Source organism: Heliangelus exortis, chromosome 3, assembly GCF_036169615.1.
Source record: "Heliangelus exortis chromosome 3, bHelExo1.hap1, whole genome shotgun sequence".
NCBI lineage: Eukaryota > Metazoa > Chordata > Aves > Apodiformes > Trochilidae > Heliangelus > Heliangelus exortis.
In genome coordinates, this window is record NC_092424.1 from 115282736 (window position 1) to 115297552 (window position 14817).

A 14817-nucleotide genomic window follows, 5' to 3' on the forward strand; every position below is an offset into this window, starting at 1 on the left:
TCTTGCCTCTGATGATGTCTCAGTGCATCAAATAACTTTGCAGATGCTATTTACAGTCCCTTATAGGGATCTGCAGGGCTGTAGGGTGCTGGTGTTCTGTGACCAGTTTGCATCTGCCACTGCTTTTCCTGTTGGACTCTGTATGTGATGGCTGCATGCTAGTTTTTCTTTCCATTAGCTTCCTAGTTGTTTGTTTTCTAGACTTTGCCCTCATAAAAACACGGTTGGCACCTTAGTGTGCCAGTGAAATGACCTGTTAAAAGTCTTGGGTTTAGGCAATCTTTTGCAGTATTGATGATGTCTTGAGTGTATGAGTGCAAGGGATTATGTGGCTTCATACCTGTCCTGGCCCCTTGGCCATCCCTTTACAGTTGAAACCAGATGGTCTTGTATTCTATTGTTTGGTTTTGGGTCCCTGTGGTGTTGGTGCAGTGCAGCACAAGTGAGGTGGTTAATTGTCCCTTCTTGCTGGATTGCTAAGCAACCTTGGGACTAATCCTAAACATTACTTGTTGATCCTTCTCGCTGTCATCTGGTTTTCCTCTTCTTTCCAAGCCTGCTGATATCTGTCGTACAGTGTGCTTGAGCACTTCCTGTAGAAGAGTGGGGTGTTATGTTTGTGCTTTGGAGAATGCTTAGGGATTTGCAAGAGTTGGCATCCTCAGGAGAGGATGGGCAGCTGGGCAGACTGTCCTGCTTGTGAGGAGGAAGTGTGGAGTGCAGAGCAAAGGTGGGGTGAATTGGACACAGTTCAAAAGGAAAATGTCTTCTGCAACATGTGCTGTTCCCAAGGGCAAGTCACTGTGTGAGTTGGCCTCTGCTAAACTTGCCCCTAGTGACAGCTGGGAAGGAACACCACTGGCTGACATTCCTGATAGGCACTCCGGTCAGCTGTCTGGGAGCTCTTAGCTCTCACGTGTTCTTGAGGGCTTGAGAGGTCCAATGAGCTCTGCGTGTTGCTGTGGTAATGCTGATTATTTCTCTTTGTGCTTTTTATTGTCAGATCGAGTTCAACTTGGCAAAGGCAAGGTTCTTGCCCTACCTTCTGCTGTACTTCACATCTCTTCCTGTCTCATAGTCTGTCCCTTGCAGTCATCCTCTCTGTGGCTGAGAGGCATGTTTGTTGTTAGGGTTGGTGATCTGGCTTTCTTTTTTGGCCTTCATTTTTTGTTTTGCTTAACCTGGCTGCCCTCAGCCTCTGCAGCTGATTGTTCATGGAATTAAGTCACCACTAGATATAGTAGTGGGTGGCAGGTGGCAGCCATGTGTGAGTCAGTCAGAAGAGCTTGTGTCAGGTACCTTGAAGTGTGTGTTCTTATCTTGTACAGTTAAGAGTTTGCTCTAAAATGTGCGCTTGGGTGAAGCTCCTCTCAAGCTTCTGTCTGTGCTAATTGTCTTGCACACCGAGGTGCTGGACCTCCAATAGTGACTAGACCAGACCAAACCCAAAAATACCATCACGAGGCATGACAGCACTTCTGTCTTCTGCCTGGCAGAAGTGCACTAGCAGGGAGCTGTTCAGAGTTGTCGCTGTCACAGAGATGAGTGATACAGATCTGTGTCTGGCCAGGCTGTCTCTTTTAGCTCCAAGGATTACAGAGAGGAATCTGGTGGTCTTAGGCCATTGCTCTACTGTTTCCTTCTTCAGCTTTGGAATGACAGAGCAAGGTCACACATGTGACTTCCAGCCATGTTGCACATCAGCTGTGATGTTAAGTGCTAGGGCAGGGAGAAGGCTTGCCAGGCGAGGTTCATCAAACCTGCTGCAGAGCCAGGCCCTGCAACACACTGAGGAATTCCAGCTGGACTCTGCAAGCTCAGAGGCCCAAGGATCAGCGCATCGGAGGGAACAGGTCCCTGGCTGAGCTACAACAGCACATCCAGAACTGCCTTCCTCTGTGTCTGGGTTGGAACTGCCCATGCACAGTACTAGTCCAGCTCTTCCCAGAGAGGCTGGTGCCACTGCGGGATGTCCATAAGGCCTGGATGTAGAGAAGTTCATTATCAAGTCTTTAATGAGGCACAGACAGACATTACAGAGGGGCTTTGGCCTAGAGTTCCATAGGGCTTGCCTTTCTGCTATGGGAGGGTCTGTGTGACATCTCTGGCTAAGGTTTCTCATGATCATGTTGATTGTTTCTGCAGTCGATTACTGCCTCTTCCCTACCCAGGGCCCAGGAGTCACGGGCAGGTGGTTGGAGAGGGGGAGTGGTCATTGCCGTCCAACATGTGGCACTGACAGTATTCAAAGACACTGGAAAATCAAAGCTGATCAAAGCATTGTTTGGAAGATTATACTTGGCTGGTTCAGCACAGTGGTGTTGTCCTGGGTAGTGCCTTGCCAGAGTTTCTCCTTGATGATGTTGGTCCAACGCTTGATGGCATGTGCTGAATTTCTGTGATGCTGTTGATGCAGTGCCCTTCTCATAGAATGGTTTGGCTTGGAGGAGACCTTAAAACGTGTGCAAGTTCCATGCCCTGCCAAGAGCAAGGATGCCTCCCAGCAGTCCAGGTTGCTCCAAGCCCCATCCAACCTGGGCTGAGACACTGCCAGGGATAGGGCAGCCACAGCTTCCTTGGGCAACCTGGGCAACCAGGGGCTCAGCACCCTCACCCCAAGGAATTTCTCCCTCCCTCCTTCCCCAAGATCTCCTCTCCATCTCCCCTCTTGCAGCTGGAAACCCTTCCCCCTTGGAGGGTCCCATCCCTCCAGGCCCTTGTCCCAAGTCCCTCCCCAGCTTTCCTGGAGCCCCTTCAGGCACTGGAAGGTGCTCTAAGGTCTCCCCGTTGCAGCCTTCTCTTCTCCAGCCTCAACACCCCCAACTCTCTCAGCCTGGCTCCAGAGCAGAGCTGCTCCAGCCCTCCCAGCAGCTCCAGGGCCTCCTCTGCACTGGCTCCAACAGCTCCGTGTCCTTCTGCTGATGGGGACCCCAGAGATGGACACAGCTTTACCCCAGGGGGGTCTCCCCAGAGGGGGACAATCCCCTCCCTGGCCCTGCTGCTCACACTCTGGGGGTGCAGCCCAGGACAGGGGTGGGTTCTGAGCCTACAGTGCATGGTGTCAGCTCAGGATGATCCTTGGTGGCTCTGCCCTTCTTCAGGGGTCAGGAGAAGGGACAGATGCCCTGGCAGCTGCTCAGCTCCTTGCAGACCTCTGGCTGCATGGCACTGCACAGCTGAAGGTGGGGTTTGGGTTCCTGCTGGAGTTATACAGAGAAGAAAGGCAGAAGGAGTAGAAGACTGACCTGGTAACTCCTGTTCCATATCCCAGGCCATCGAGGTTGTTCCCTGTAGCCAGAGGTTGTCCTGCATGCAGGAGGTGTTGCGTTTAGCTGGGTTCACAAAAACACCTGTTTGATAGTTTATGGGTGCTGTGTCTGCCGTAAAAATAAGTTTAGGATAAATTGTGTTTAGTTCCTGCAGGAACTTCCAGCAGAAGTTCTGAAAGTCATGAGAGGCTGTGTGTGTGTTTATTGGGGTTTTTTTGTTTGTTTTATTTTTAAGAAGGCAAAACCTCATTTGGCAGTATTAAATGGTTTGTTTTTACAGTGGTGAATTTTTTTTAGTAGAAAAGTATAAATACTTTTCTAGGGGAGGGAGAGGAACCAAGTGCTGTTAAACCTCATCTTGATTCCTTGGCCAAAACATCTATGGAAACAGGGCAGAGCATCAGTGATGAGGAAATCCAGCTGTTGGAGAAGACCTGATTGTAGCCCCCAGCCTTTTGGTAGCCACGTATGGACCAGTGGGTTCTTAATGCCTGTACACAAAAGCTGATGAGACTCTCTCCACTGTGGGCACCTCTGCAGAAGGCCCAGTGTGAGGACCTGTTGTGCTGGTGTGCAGTCAGGCTCTGACTGAGGGCGAGGTGACAGGGTAGAAGCTGGAGAAGGCCTGTCCCACCAGAGTCTGGAGAACCTCAGGCACTGATCTCCTTAATGCTGAGGCTGTTGGTAGGAATGTGGGTAATGTGTGATGCAGAGGTGTAGGTCAGGATGTCCTCCAGAAGTGCAGGAAAACACGAAAGGATGAGACAAATTATGGTTGTATCTCAGTAGTCCAACATACAAAGCTGCACAGAAGTCCAGAGCTCATCTTTGGGAACTAAGGAGAATTGGGTGTCTTCTGACTGCTGAAGGGAGGAATTTGAGCCACATGCCTAGAGCCCAGAGAATATTGCTCCTCTGAGGCTGGGCACTAATCTCATTCAACTGGGAGCCCTCTTTGGTGTGTCCTGCCCTAATCCAGGAACACTTGGAAAAATCCAAGCAGTTTGGCCCCCTTTAAGTCTGCATGGTAGCAGTTCAAACCAGGACCAGTTCTGATTGTCCAGGAGGGACAGGAGAGGGGCCTGAGACTGTTAGACCAGGCATGTTGAAGAGATGGGGTGGTGACTCTGCACCCTGCCTGTCTTGATTTTTCTCCCTGGTGGAGCCAGCTGCTTAGATCTGCAGAGCCGTTTGCTTTCTCATCAGAGGTGGCTGTCCCAAAGGCTTATCTTTTTTTGGGGTCCATACCTGTTTTCTGCTCATTGTTCCTGTGTCTGGGAGTTACTCCCTTCCCACAGTTCTGATGGGTTTGTGTTGGTTGCTGTGGAGGTGCTGAGAGACCGTTGCTGTCAGGGTGGTCATCCCTCCTCATTCAGCAGTGTTGGTTGACTTGTGTCTTGAGGCACTGTGGCACCACTGCCCTGCTGATGGGTGGAGGGGTTGCCTTGCAGGTCTACCCCTCTCCTAGTGCCCTGAGGTAGTGTCAGATTGCAGTGGTCCTGGCATCTCTGCCTGTTCCTGGGCTCCTGTTACAGCCACCTTGCTCATAACAAATGCTCCAGGTCTGATTTCAGTGGGGTGTTACTGGGACTCTCACCCCAACAGTGGGTCCTTCCCAGCTTGTCTCCCATTCAGCAGAAACTCTGGTCTCCAGGTTTGCTCTTGGAGAGTAAGGCTGAGCTGCCTTGGTGGATCTGCAGCCAAGGAATTGGTGCAGAGGTATTTCAGGGCAGGTGGCCTGAGGTGAGGGACTGAGGAGGAGCCAGCTTAGCTTCCCCATGCTGGGGAGCACCATAGAGCCCTGCAGTTGCATGTGTTCCCTAGGATCATCTAGTTGAGGGGTCTGGGCTGTTGTTTCCTGTATCCTGAGCATCTGTGACTTCCTTCTAGTGGCACCAGACACAATTAACAACCACGTGAAGACCTGTCGTGAGGAGCAGAAGAACCTGCACTTCTTTGCCCCAGAATATGGAGGTATGGCATGGCTGCAGCTGCAGGCCTGGGCTTTGTTGGCTTTACTAATGCTTCCAAGATGTTCTGTGACTTGTTTTAAATTATTTGCCTCCTTAAATGCTCCAACTCCTCTGCCCTCTGATAGCAGAGGAGGCTGCAGGATCACCACAGAGGTGCAGAGGTGGTCCTGCTGACACTGCTGAGGGCAGGCAGGGACTGATGGCAGCTGTCATTTCTGTCTTACAGAAGTTGCCAACGTCACCACTGCTGTGGACATCTACTCCTTTGGGATGTGTGCACTGGAGGTGAGTGGAGCACTGGCCATGGGGCAGAGAGAATGGGTTTTGTCAGACATGGAGACCAAACCTTTTGGGGAATCCCTGTTCTCCTGGGGGCTCTGGGGGAGAGGACAGCTGTGGTCTGTAACTTTTCCAGGCCAGCCTCCCCCCACCTAACAGAGTTGCTTCTTGCAATCAGGCCCCAGCCTGACAGGTCACATCTCAGCAGCTTAGTGGTTCCTCTATCCTAGCAATCAGTAGGCCCAGCTCTGAGAAATGGGAGTTGTTGGTAGGAATATTTTTCTGGGAAGAATTGTCAGGAGGAACCACCACAAAGAATTCTGAACCTGTTCTATGCATCCTGTAAGCAAAGCAGGGAGAGAACTGTGGAAACACAACTTGTAGGGCACAAAAATTGAGTCAAATCTGAAGATGTTCTCTGGCACCTTTTGCCACCCTTTCGTAGCTGGGAATGGGTGCATATGGTGTCTGGAGCCAGTTCTGGGTGGCATTGTGTGCCTGCAACATGGAGCTGTTACAGAGACTGGAGCGACCCCAGTGCTGCTTCATTAGAGGGTGGGAATTATCAAGCAGGAGTACAGACCAAAGGATCATGAGATTAAAAATGAAGATACTGTCCCTGCTTGTGCTGGCATGGTTTTCAGGTCTCCCTAGCAATCTGTTAGGGTGCTACAAACAAGCTGTTGTAATGAGGCCTCCAGCAATTATGACCTTAAGTGCACCAAACAGCTTGGCTGCCGTGAGCTCAGGCTTGGCAGGGGTCTCCTTGAGCTGGGTTCAGTGCAGCCACTAATCCTCAGTGAGGTCTGATGTGCTGCCTTGTGTTTGCAGATGGCGGTGCTGGAAATACAGGGTAATGGAGAGTCATCCTACGTGCCCCAGGAGGCCATCAACAGTGCCATCCAGCTGCTGGAGGACCCTCTCCAGAGGGTGAGTGAGGAGGGACCAGCACCCCTGCAGACCTGTTGCTGTTGCATGCCTACTGATGTGATTTTTGTCTTTCAGGAGTTCATTCAGAAGTGTTTAGAACATGACCCCAGCAAGCGTCCTACTGCCCGGGAACTCCTTTTCCACCAGGCATTGTTTGAGGTGCCATCACTGAAGCTGCTGGCTGCTCACTGTATCGTTGGACATCAGCGTGAGTATGGAATCCCAGGGTGCCACACCTTGTGCCCTGCAAAACCTCACTAAGTTGTCGGGACATTTGGCTTCCTGGTAACCAACACCCTCATAGAATTGCTGGAAAAGACCTCTGAGGTCGCCAAGTCCAACCATCAACCCAAGACTCCTATGCCCACTAGACCATGCCCTAAAGTGTCATGTCTTCACATTTTTTTAATACCTCCAGGGATGGTGACTCCACCACTGCCCTGGGCAACCTGTTCCAGTGTTTGACCACTCTTTTGGTGAAGAAATTGTTCCTAGTATCCCATCTAAACCTCCCCTGGTGCAGCTTGCATTGAGCAAAACTTCTTGTTGCTCCTAACCAGGACCAGGGCCTCGTGGAACAGAGCTGTGGTCCCTGCAGATCCAGTAGAAATGTTGTACCCTGCCTGCTCTGTGCAGCATGGAAGCTTCACAGCCTAGAGCCTCTGGGTTTTTATTACTCTCCTCAGGCTGGGAGGGAGCTGCAGTTTTTCAGGTCTTTTCCTTTTATTTTGTTTTTCATAGATATGATTCCTGAAAATGCTCTAGAAGAAATGACCAAAAACCTTGACATGAGTGCAGTGTTGGCAGAGATTAATCATGAGGACAGAGAAGGAGTCAAGATGATGTGAGTACCCTGTGGTGTGCTTGGTGGGTGCACATGGGGCAGGGGTGGCCCTGGGACCTGCTGGGATTCTTCCAGTTAGTGTTGGCATTTCACCACCAGCTGGGAGACAGAAGGGAACTGGTAGAGCTGCTGGTGCAGGAGCATCTGCTTTTCTCTAGGACACAAAAAACCCTGTGGAGGGTAGCTCCTGGGTGGAAGAAGACTGTGCAGCCATGTTCTGTGCGCAGATTCTGTACAGCTGAGATGGGAATTCCTCACTACAGAGAGGGGGAAAGTTAACACACTGTGGTTGGGACAATCTGTGGCAAAAGCTGGATGAATAGTTTAGGACAGCAACTCAGACCAGTCACAGGCTTGTGAAATGGAATCCAACACATTGGAGAAATGGCTCCTCAGGGTGAGCAGCTCATCCCACAGCATGCAGAGGGAAAGGCTGCTTTGGGCAGCTCAGTGATATTCACACTGCAGAGATGGCTTCTGAGCCAGTGACCCTGGTGTGTGTGGAGCAAGCAGAGTGACAAAGTCATGCTACATTTTGGATAAGGGAACTCAGGTAGTTGAGGGGTCATCTGAAAAGCCCAGAAGATGTGGGTACTGTATTTCCAGGAGAGGACAGTATCATGGGGTGCTTGGTCTACTCAGCAAGAGCAATCAAGACAAGGATGAAAGTACTGTGCATTTGAGATACTCTTTGAGCCACACAGAACTGTCTAGAAACTGACATTCCGATCTTCATGGCATGAATAAATAATACTATTGAATTCCCTTTGGAATAGTTTTTTGTAACTAAAGGTTCAGAATGGAAAAGAGAGAGTGAATAGCTAAAGATTCTTTCATACAGGATGTCAGATTGCAGAGAAGTGGCTGTCTGGCCTATGCCAGTCTGGGACTTGCTTTTTAATAGTCCAAAAAAAGGAAAAAAAGGAAAGTGTAGTAGTGATGTGAAATGCCAGAGAGCATCATTTCCAGATGATCCATCAGACTGCTGCTGGGAAAAAAATTGTAAATTTTTGCTGAAAAGTACAACTGCACTAGAGGGTGGGAAAATGGCAGGGGTTTTGTGTGTTGGAAAGGGCTTGCGGAAGGGTCTGGGGAACTGAGGCAGATGTACAGCCTGCCCCAAGATCTGATGGAACAGCAAAGTACTTGAGGGGGACTATGGCAGAACTTGAGCAGTCTCTTGCTCTTCCCTGAAATGCCTCAAAGCAGCCTTGAAACAGTGGCATAGAATGTCCTGGCAGTTCAGAGGTTTTGTTGCAGCCAGGATAAGAGAAGCTGTGGTCAAGTGGACACAGAAAACCTCAGCTGGCTAGGGTGGTGAGGAGTGTGTTCTGCTGAGGAATTAATAAAGTGGGAGAACCTGTGTCTCCTCCTTAGTTGGAACCAGAAAAAAATATGGTGTTTTCTGTGGGCACTCTTTGTTGTTGCCAACTCCCCATGCTGTGCAAAAGGCTGTAATTGCTTGATTTAGAGAAAAAAAAACTTGCTTCTGTGGCTGAGAATTCTGTGAAGTAACACCACAGGAAAGGACCATTTCCATCTGGCTGAAAATGCGTTGCTGTGCTGCAGAGCAGAGGAAATATGACCCCAGGGTGCCAGGTAATGGGAGGGCAGGTTGTGGTGGTTGAGTGGAACATCTAAAGGTGTCACTTGGACAATGTACCTGTGCGCAATGGGAACTCTGTAAATGGTCCTAGGGCAGATCAGGGAGGTGACTTCACTTAGGGCCTGGAAGTCATTGCCCCCACATGGAGGAACTCTTTGTTCTTGAGAGTGAGAAAGAGGAAGAGTAGTAGACAGACACGCAGGTTATAGGATGAAGGGGAAGGTTGGGCAGTGTTTATTGTCTTCCCTTGGCCACCAACATGGAAGACGTTCAGTGGAATGAGGGGCTGGGGAATTAAAAAAAAAATAAATTGGAAGGAAGTCTCCCTCCCTTCTGTTATGAAGCCATCAGGCTGAACAAGCAATCTGGGAAGGAAATTACAGAAGAACAAAGTATCCTCAACTCTAGTGAGAAATATTTGGGAAGGACATTAAATCCTGAGGTGTAGCTTCTGGTGTGAAGTGATACTTTTGGCCATACTGAGCCATCAGCTGCTGCAGGGGTTCTTGCCTTTGTAATGCAGTCCCTTGCTCTTCTGGAGATGGGACACAAGCTTCATGGCTCTGGTGTAACATGTCTTTGAAAAGCCTTGGTTGGAACATACTGCTATGGGGACATGTGGATCTGAAATTGCATCTGAAGAGACTAGAGTGGATGGTTCTGTTGATGACTTCTCACCTCAATAGCTTTTTTACATTTGTTTGGGTTTTTTTCCCAGTTTCTCACAGTCTCCAGCACTGGAGTTGGACAAGTTCCTGGAGGATGTAAGGTAAGAGGTTTTTTTTCTAAAGGACAACTTTAACTGTGTGTGAGACTGAAAAAATTCCAGAGAGGCACAACCTGAGACCCTGCTCCTTTCTTGTAGGAATGGTATCTACCCACTCACAGCTTTTGGGATGCCGCGACCCCAGCAGCCCCAGCAGGTGGTGGTGAAGTCTCCCATTGCTCCACCCTCAGTGAAGACCCCAACTCCAGAGCCTGCTGAGGTAGAGACCCGCAAGGTGAGTGGTGGGGCTGGGTCCTCCTCCCGCACAGCAGTGCTGTGCCCCAGCACCTGGTCACAGTGTGTCCCTGCTTCTCTTCCAGGTGGTGCTGATGCAGTGCAACATCGAGTCAGTGGAGGAGGGTGTGAAGCACCATGTACGTTCCCACCTCCAAGCTCGGGCAGGGGGGTCAGGGCAGATCTGTGGTGCTCCTGCTGTCACCCCCTGTGCCACAGCTGCCACCTCTGGGGCCCAAATCCAGAGCTAAGCCATGCCTGGCACCCAGCAGATGTTTTCAGCCCACCCCCAGATCTGGGCTTCTTCCAGGGGATGGTGGTGCTGGCTGTGGTCTGTGGTGGATCTGGACAGAGTGGTCCTGTCAGACTTCTGTGTAGCTCTGCAGGAGGGTGGTTGCTGTCCTGATGAGGATTTCTGGGGATGCTCCTTGCTGTTTGTGACCACCATGCAGTTTCTCATGAGAACTTCTTTACCCCACAGTTAACACTGCTGCTGAAACTGGAAGACAAGTTGAATCGACACTTGAGCTGTGACCTGCAGCCCAGTAAGTACCTCTCCCCCCACGCTCTGCTGTTCTGAGGCCAGCAGCATGCTGGCCTGGACTTAGAATCATAGAAGGGTTAGAGTTGGAAGAGACCTTAAAGATCATACAGTTCCAACCCCTCTGTGTGGGCAGGGACACCTCCCACCAAATCAGGTTGCTCCAGGACCCATCCGTCCTGACCTTGATGCTCCAGGGATGGAGCTTCCATAACTTCCCTGGGCAACTTATTTTGATGTCTCACCCCTGTCCCTCTGTTTCAGATGACAACATCCAGGAGCTGGCAGCTGAACTTGTCCAACTTGGATTCATCAGTGAGGTAAGCAGGGCTGGGGCTCATGTGGGGTCTGCATTCCTCTCTCAAAATTCCATGGCTTCTGCCAGATCACTCCTGGGGGATGTCTCTGCCTGTGGGTCCCAGTGGGCTTCAGCCAGGCTCTGGCTTTGCCCAGGCTGCCCCTCACTTGTTCTTCCCAGGCTGACCAGAGCAGACTTACCTGTTTACTTGAAGAGGCTTTCAGCAAGTTCTACTACACCCGGAATGGAGCCCTGACGGCAGTGACTGTGTCCTCTTAGCACCCGGCGGCTCCCAGGTGGCCATCGCGGCTCTGTGGCCTGTGACCCCTTCTTGTGTCTGTCCATCACTGTAGGGCATCAGCGAGACCCCAGCTGCAGTGCTTGGAAGCTCATCGTGCATGTGCCGTGGCTGGGCTCAGCGACAATCCTCCCTGCCCGCCTATTAAAGGGGACTTTGCGCATCAGTATTATTTCCAGCCCTGTTTCTGTTGGGATTTTTGCCAGGTGGTGCCGGGGAGCTGGGTCCTGGCTTGGGGTGTTCTGTAGCCCCATTCATGTGCATGGAGTTTGTTCTGTTTGAATTGTACAAAGTGTCTTTTGCACAGCACAGGAATTTTTTTTTGTTGATTTGTTTATTTTTTTCTTTGCTGATTTTTGTCTTTTTTTTTTTTTTTTTTTTTTAATTTAAAGGTAAGCAGGGGGGAGTCCCCAAACCCTGCCCCCTCTCTGCCCCCCACTCTCGCAGCTGCCTCTGGCACCAGTCACTTCCCTCTCTCCCTCCCTCCTTCCCTCTCTCCGGGGCAGGGGGGCCCGGGGGGATTCCCGCAGCCCCTGCCTGGCGCTTCGCTGCCCCCGCTCCATGGGCTGCATTTTGTTTACTGGTTCTGCGCGGCAGCTCTGCCGTGCACCAGGGTCCCCCCTGAGCTCCCTGCGGGCAGCCCCTGGCCGGGGAGGGAAAGGGGGGGGACCCAGGACCTGCCCCCCTCCATCCCTCGATTCCCCCCCCTCCCCGTCCCGGGGCGCTCGGCGGGGCTGAGCCCGCGGCTCCGCTCCTGCATCTCATTTCTATCATTTCCTATTTTTAATAAACTGTTTTGTACACACGCGAGTGCTGCTGCCTTTTTCCGGGGCGTGGCGTGAGGGGGGTGGGGGCCTGCCCGGGGCGGTACCGGAGGCGGTCGGGCCGGTGCCGGCGGCCATGGCCTTGGGTCGGGGGGGTCCGGCGGGGCTGGGGGACCCGCGGCGGTTGATGCGCTCGGGGCTGTGGCTGATCGTGCTGGGACACGGCAGCCTGGCCCTGGGCGCTATCGTCCACGGCTCCGTCCTACGGCACGTGGCCGGTGCCGCCCGCGCCGGCACCCCCGAATACGCGGTGGCCAATGTGGTGTCGGTGGCCGCGGGGCTGCTGGTGAGCGGGGCGCCGGGAAGGAGCCGGGAGGGGCGGCGGGGGTCGGGCCCAGGTGTTGAGCGTGGTTCTCTCCCCACAGAGCATCGCCGTGGGCATCGTGGCCATCCTGGTCTCACACAACCTGTCCCGGGCCGCGCTGGTGAGTGCGGTACCGGCCCCCGCCCCAGCCGCTCCTCTGGACCTTGGCCCCGGCGGCTCCTTCCTCCATGGCAGCTGCTCCGGGGGGGCGGAGAGGGGACACGGGCACCGGCCCGGGGAAGCACCGGGCGGGGCACAGGGGCGCTGGATACCGGCGCGGGGCAACACTGGGTGCTCTGGGTACTGGTCTGGGGGGCAGCACCGAGAGCTCTGTGTACCGGCCCGAAGTAGAGCCGCTTGGGCTGGTGGGTGAAGCTACAGCCGGGGTCTGTCACCCCAGCGCAGGCTCAGGGAAGAACTGAGTGGGTGTCTGGGCTCCCGGTGGGGGTGGGGCTCAGGAGCCTGTGGGAGGGAGCTGTCCAGGGGCTCGGGTCTCAGGGAGGTGGGTGTCGAAGGCTGCTCAAAGTGCAAAAGCCTCACGCAGGGCTGAACCATGGTAGGCACGGGAGATGCATGTGCAGGTGCAAAGGTCCAAGGGAGTCCCGGCATCCCTGTGTCCCTGCAGAACAGCTGTGGGGTGCCCAGCCCTGGCGTGTCCCCCGTGCTCTGGCCAATCACACTCCTTTGTGTTCTCCTTGCTGCCTGCAGCACTGGGCCCTGCTGAATATGTCCCTGCTGAGCTGCCTCCTGTCCGCAGCCTGCAGCGTGGGCCTGGCCCTGGCCATTGCCCTCACTGTGCACAGCCGGGGCACCCGCCTGCTCTGGGGCTGCCACAGCCCCGCGCTGCCTGCGGATGTCCGGGAAGCCATAGCCACCAACGATTGTCCCTTCAACACCACACGGATTTACGTGAGTTCACAGGGACACAACACACCTGTCTTCTCAGACTTGTTCTCTTTCTGCTTCCCCTCTTCTTTCCTTTTTGTAGAATCATGCTTTGGAATGCTTTGGATTGGAAGGGACCTTAAAGCTTATCCCATGCCACCCTCTGCCATGGTCAGGGGACACGTCCCCCCAGCCCAGGGTGCTCCAAGCCCCATCCAACCTGGGCTGAGACACTGCCAGGGATGGGGCAGCCACAGCTTCTTGTGGCAACCTGAGCCAGGGTCTCACCACCCTCATAGTAAAGAATTTCCTCCCAGTATGTAACCTAAATCTCCCCTCTTCAAGTTTTAAGCCAATTGCCCCTGTCCTCTCACTACACACTCAAGCAAGATGCCCTATCCCAGCTTTCCCTTTTTTTTTTTTTTTTTTTTTTTCTCCTCTGTCTCCCTCTCTTGCCCATCCTTTCTTCCTCCGCTATGCCCGCATAGCCTCTCTGCTCCTGCAGGCAGCCTGGGTGCTGTGGACTGCACTCCCTGAGGAATCTCCCACCATGTACTCTGCAGGACACTGCCCTGGTGCTCTGGCTCCCCTCCATGGTGCTGGTGGCTGCAGAAGCTGTGCTCTCTGGCAGATGCTTTTTGGTAGCCCTCATCTTCCGGGGCATTGGGCCCTGTGCACACAACTACAGCAAAGAGCAGGTATGTCCCATTGTCCAGATGGGTCTCCTGCGGCTGCCTTACCATTGCGGGGCTTTTGGGGCATTTTGAAGGTGGTGGGTGCTGCTGGACCCTCATTCCCATAAAAAGTAGGCTGGGCAGCACTGGAATGGGTACTATGCCAAGTTTGAACCGTCTAGACAGCCTTGGTGACCGACGGACACCCTTTCACCTGGGGTGACCCTCCTCTTCATCTCTCTGATGGCCAAATCTGTTGTGTCCTGAGTAAATGCTGCCCTGCCCCCACCCCAACCCTTTATCTGTCCCCGTAACCCACCCCCCTCAAACACTTTTTGTTTCTTTCCCCTCTCTCTAGCTGGCTGGTCCAAGTGCAGTGAAGGAGAGGCCACCACGTGAGATGCAGCAGCTCCTTGGGGGGGTGGCTGAGACTCATGCCTAGGTGGGGAGGTGAGTGCAGTGTTTGGAGGATGGGAGAAGACATGCCGAGGGCACCCACCCACACCATCTCCACTCTCATGGTACTAATACTGGGCAGAGGTGTCAGCATGTGCCTGGCCCCGCAGCAGGTCCTGCATTGACGCTGCTCTTTGCTGTCAGGTGCTGCTGCAGGAGTGCTGCCATCCATCCTGGTGACATTGTACCTGTGCCCTGCTCCTCCCCAGGGGTAGGGTGGGCTGCAGAGGGGTGAAGGGTATACCTCCCCCCCCCTCCCCAGCCCCACCTGGGACAAACCCTGAAGGTTCCTGCCACAAGCTGTCCAGGGTCACCAGGCAGCCTTAGTCCAGAGGACACCACTGTCCCCAGACATCTCCCCTGGCTGCAGGGCTGGGGCTGGCATGGTCTCTGGAGCCGTCCTGGCTCCCTCTGTCTTTGACATGCAGTGGTGGGGGCTGGCTTAGATCCTGGGAGGGTCAGCTTGCTGTGCCTGTCCTCAGGCATGGGATGGTGAGGAGCCCCTTTGCTGTGATGCTCTCGTTTTCATGAAGTAAATAAATTTTTCATTTTCACACTGGTTGCTCCAAGTGGCTCCCCAGGGCAGGTCCCTGTCATGCCCACCCAGCTCCATGCTTGCCCTCTGCCAGACAAAGG

At 53.2% G+C, this 14817-nt stretch overlaps 2 protein-coding genes across 2 annotated transcripts in view; both read left to right on the forward strand.

Annotated features, from left to right (window-relative positions):
* Positions 1-11843, forward strand: part of NRBP1 (nuclear receptor binding protein 1) — a 36386-nt gene extending 24543 nt beyond the window's left edge. The window contains exons 8-18 of the mRNA XM_071742414.1: positions 5160-5243; positions 5469-5527; positions 6353-6451; positions 6527-6659; positions 7193-7295; positions 9620-9670; positions 9767-9902; positions 9988-10041; positions 10383-10446; positions 10707-10762; positions 10921-11843. Coding sequence (XP_071598515.1) covers positions 5160-5243; positions 5469-5527; positions 6353-6451; positions 6527-6659; positions 7193-7295; positions 9620-9670; positions 9767-9902; positions 9988-10041; positions 10383-10446; positions 10707-10762; positions 10921-11019 — 938 coding nt within the window. The 3' untranslated portion in view covers positions 11020-11843. The remainder of the gene's footprint in view (positions 1-5159; positions 5244-5468; positions 5528-6352; positions 6452-6526; positions 6660-7192; positions 7296-9619; positions 9671-9766; positions 9903-9987; positions 10042-10382; positions 10447-10706; positions 10763-10920) is intronic.
* Positions 11844-11891: 48 nt separating this feature from the next.
* Positions 11892-14737, forward strand: KRTCAP3 (keratinocyte associated protein 3). Its single transcript, XM_071742418.1, has 6 exons — positions 11892-12148; positions 12228-12287; positions 12875-13075; positions 13615-13749; positions 14084-14175; positions 14326-14737. Exons 1-5 carry the CDS (start codon positions 11939-11941, stop codon positions 14165-14167), a joined length of 690 nt encoding a protein of 229 aa, XP_071598519.1. The 5' UTR covers positions 11892-11938; the 3' UTR covers positions 14168-14175; positions 14326-14737.
* The last annotated feature ends 80 nt before the right edge of the window (positions 14738-14817 follow it).

What these genes read in the sequence shown, in the direction of transcription:
- KRTCAP3 (XM_071742418.1), top strand. Translation starts at nt 11,939, where the DNA reads ATGGCCTTGGGTCGGGGGGGTCCGGCGGGGCTGGGGGACCCGCGGCGG. An exon ending in CGGTGGCCGCGGGGCTGCTG is followed by an intron (nt 12,149 to 12,227) that starts GTGAGCGGGGCG and finishes CTCTCCCCACAG; the next exon opens with AGCATCGCCGTGGGCATCGT. An exon ending in TCAACACCACACGGATTTAC is followed by an intron (nt 13,076 to 13,614) that starts GTGAGTTCACAG and finishes TGTACTCTGCAG; the next exon opens with GACACTGCCCTGGTGCTCTG.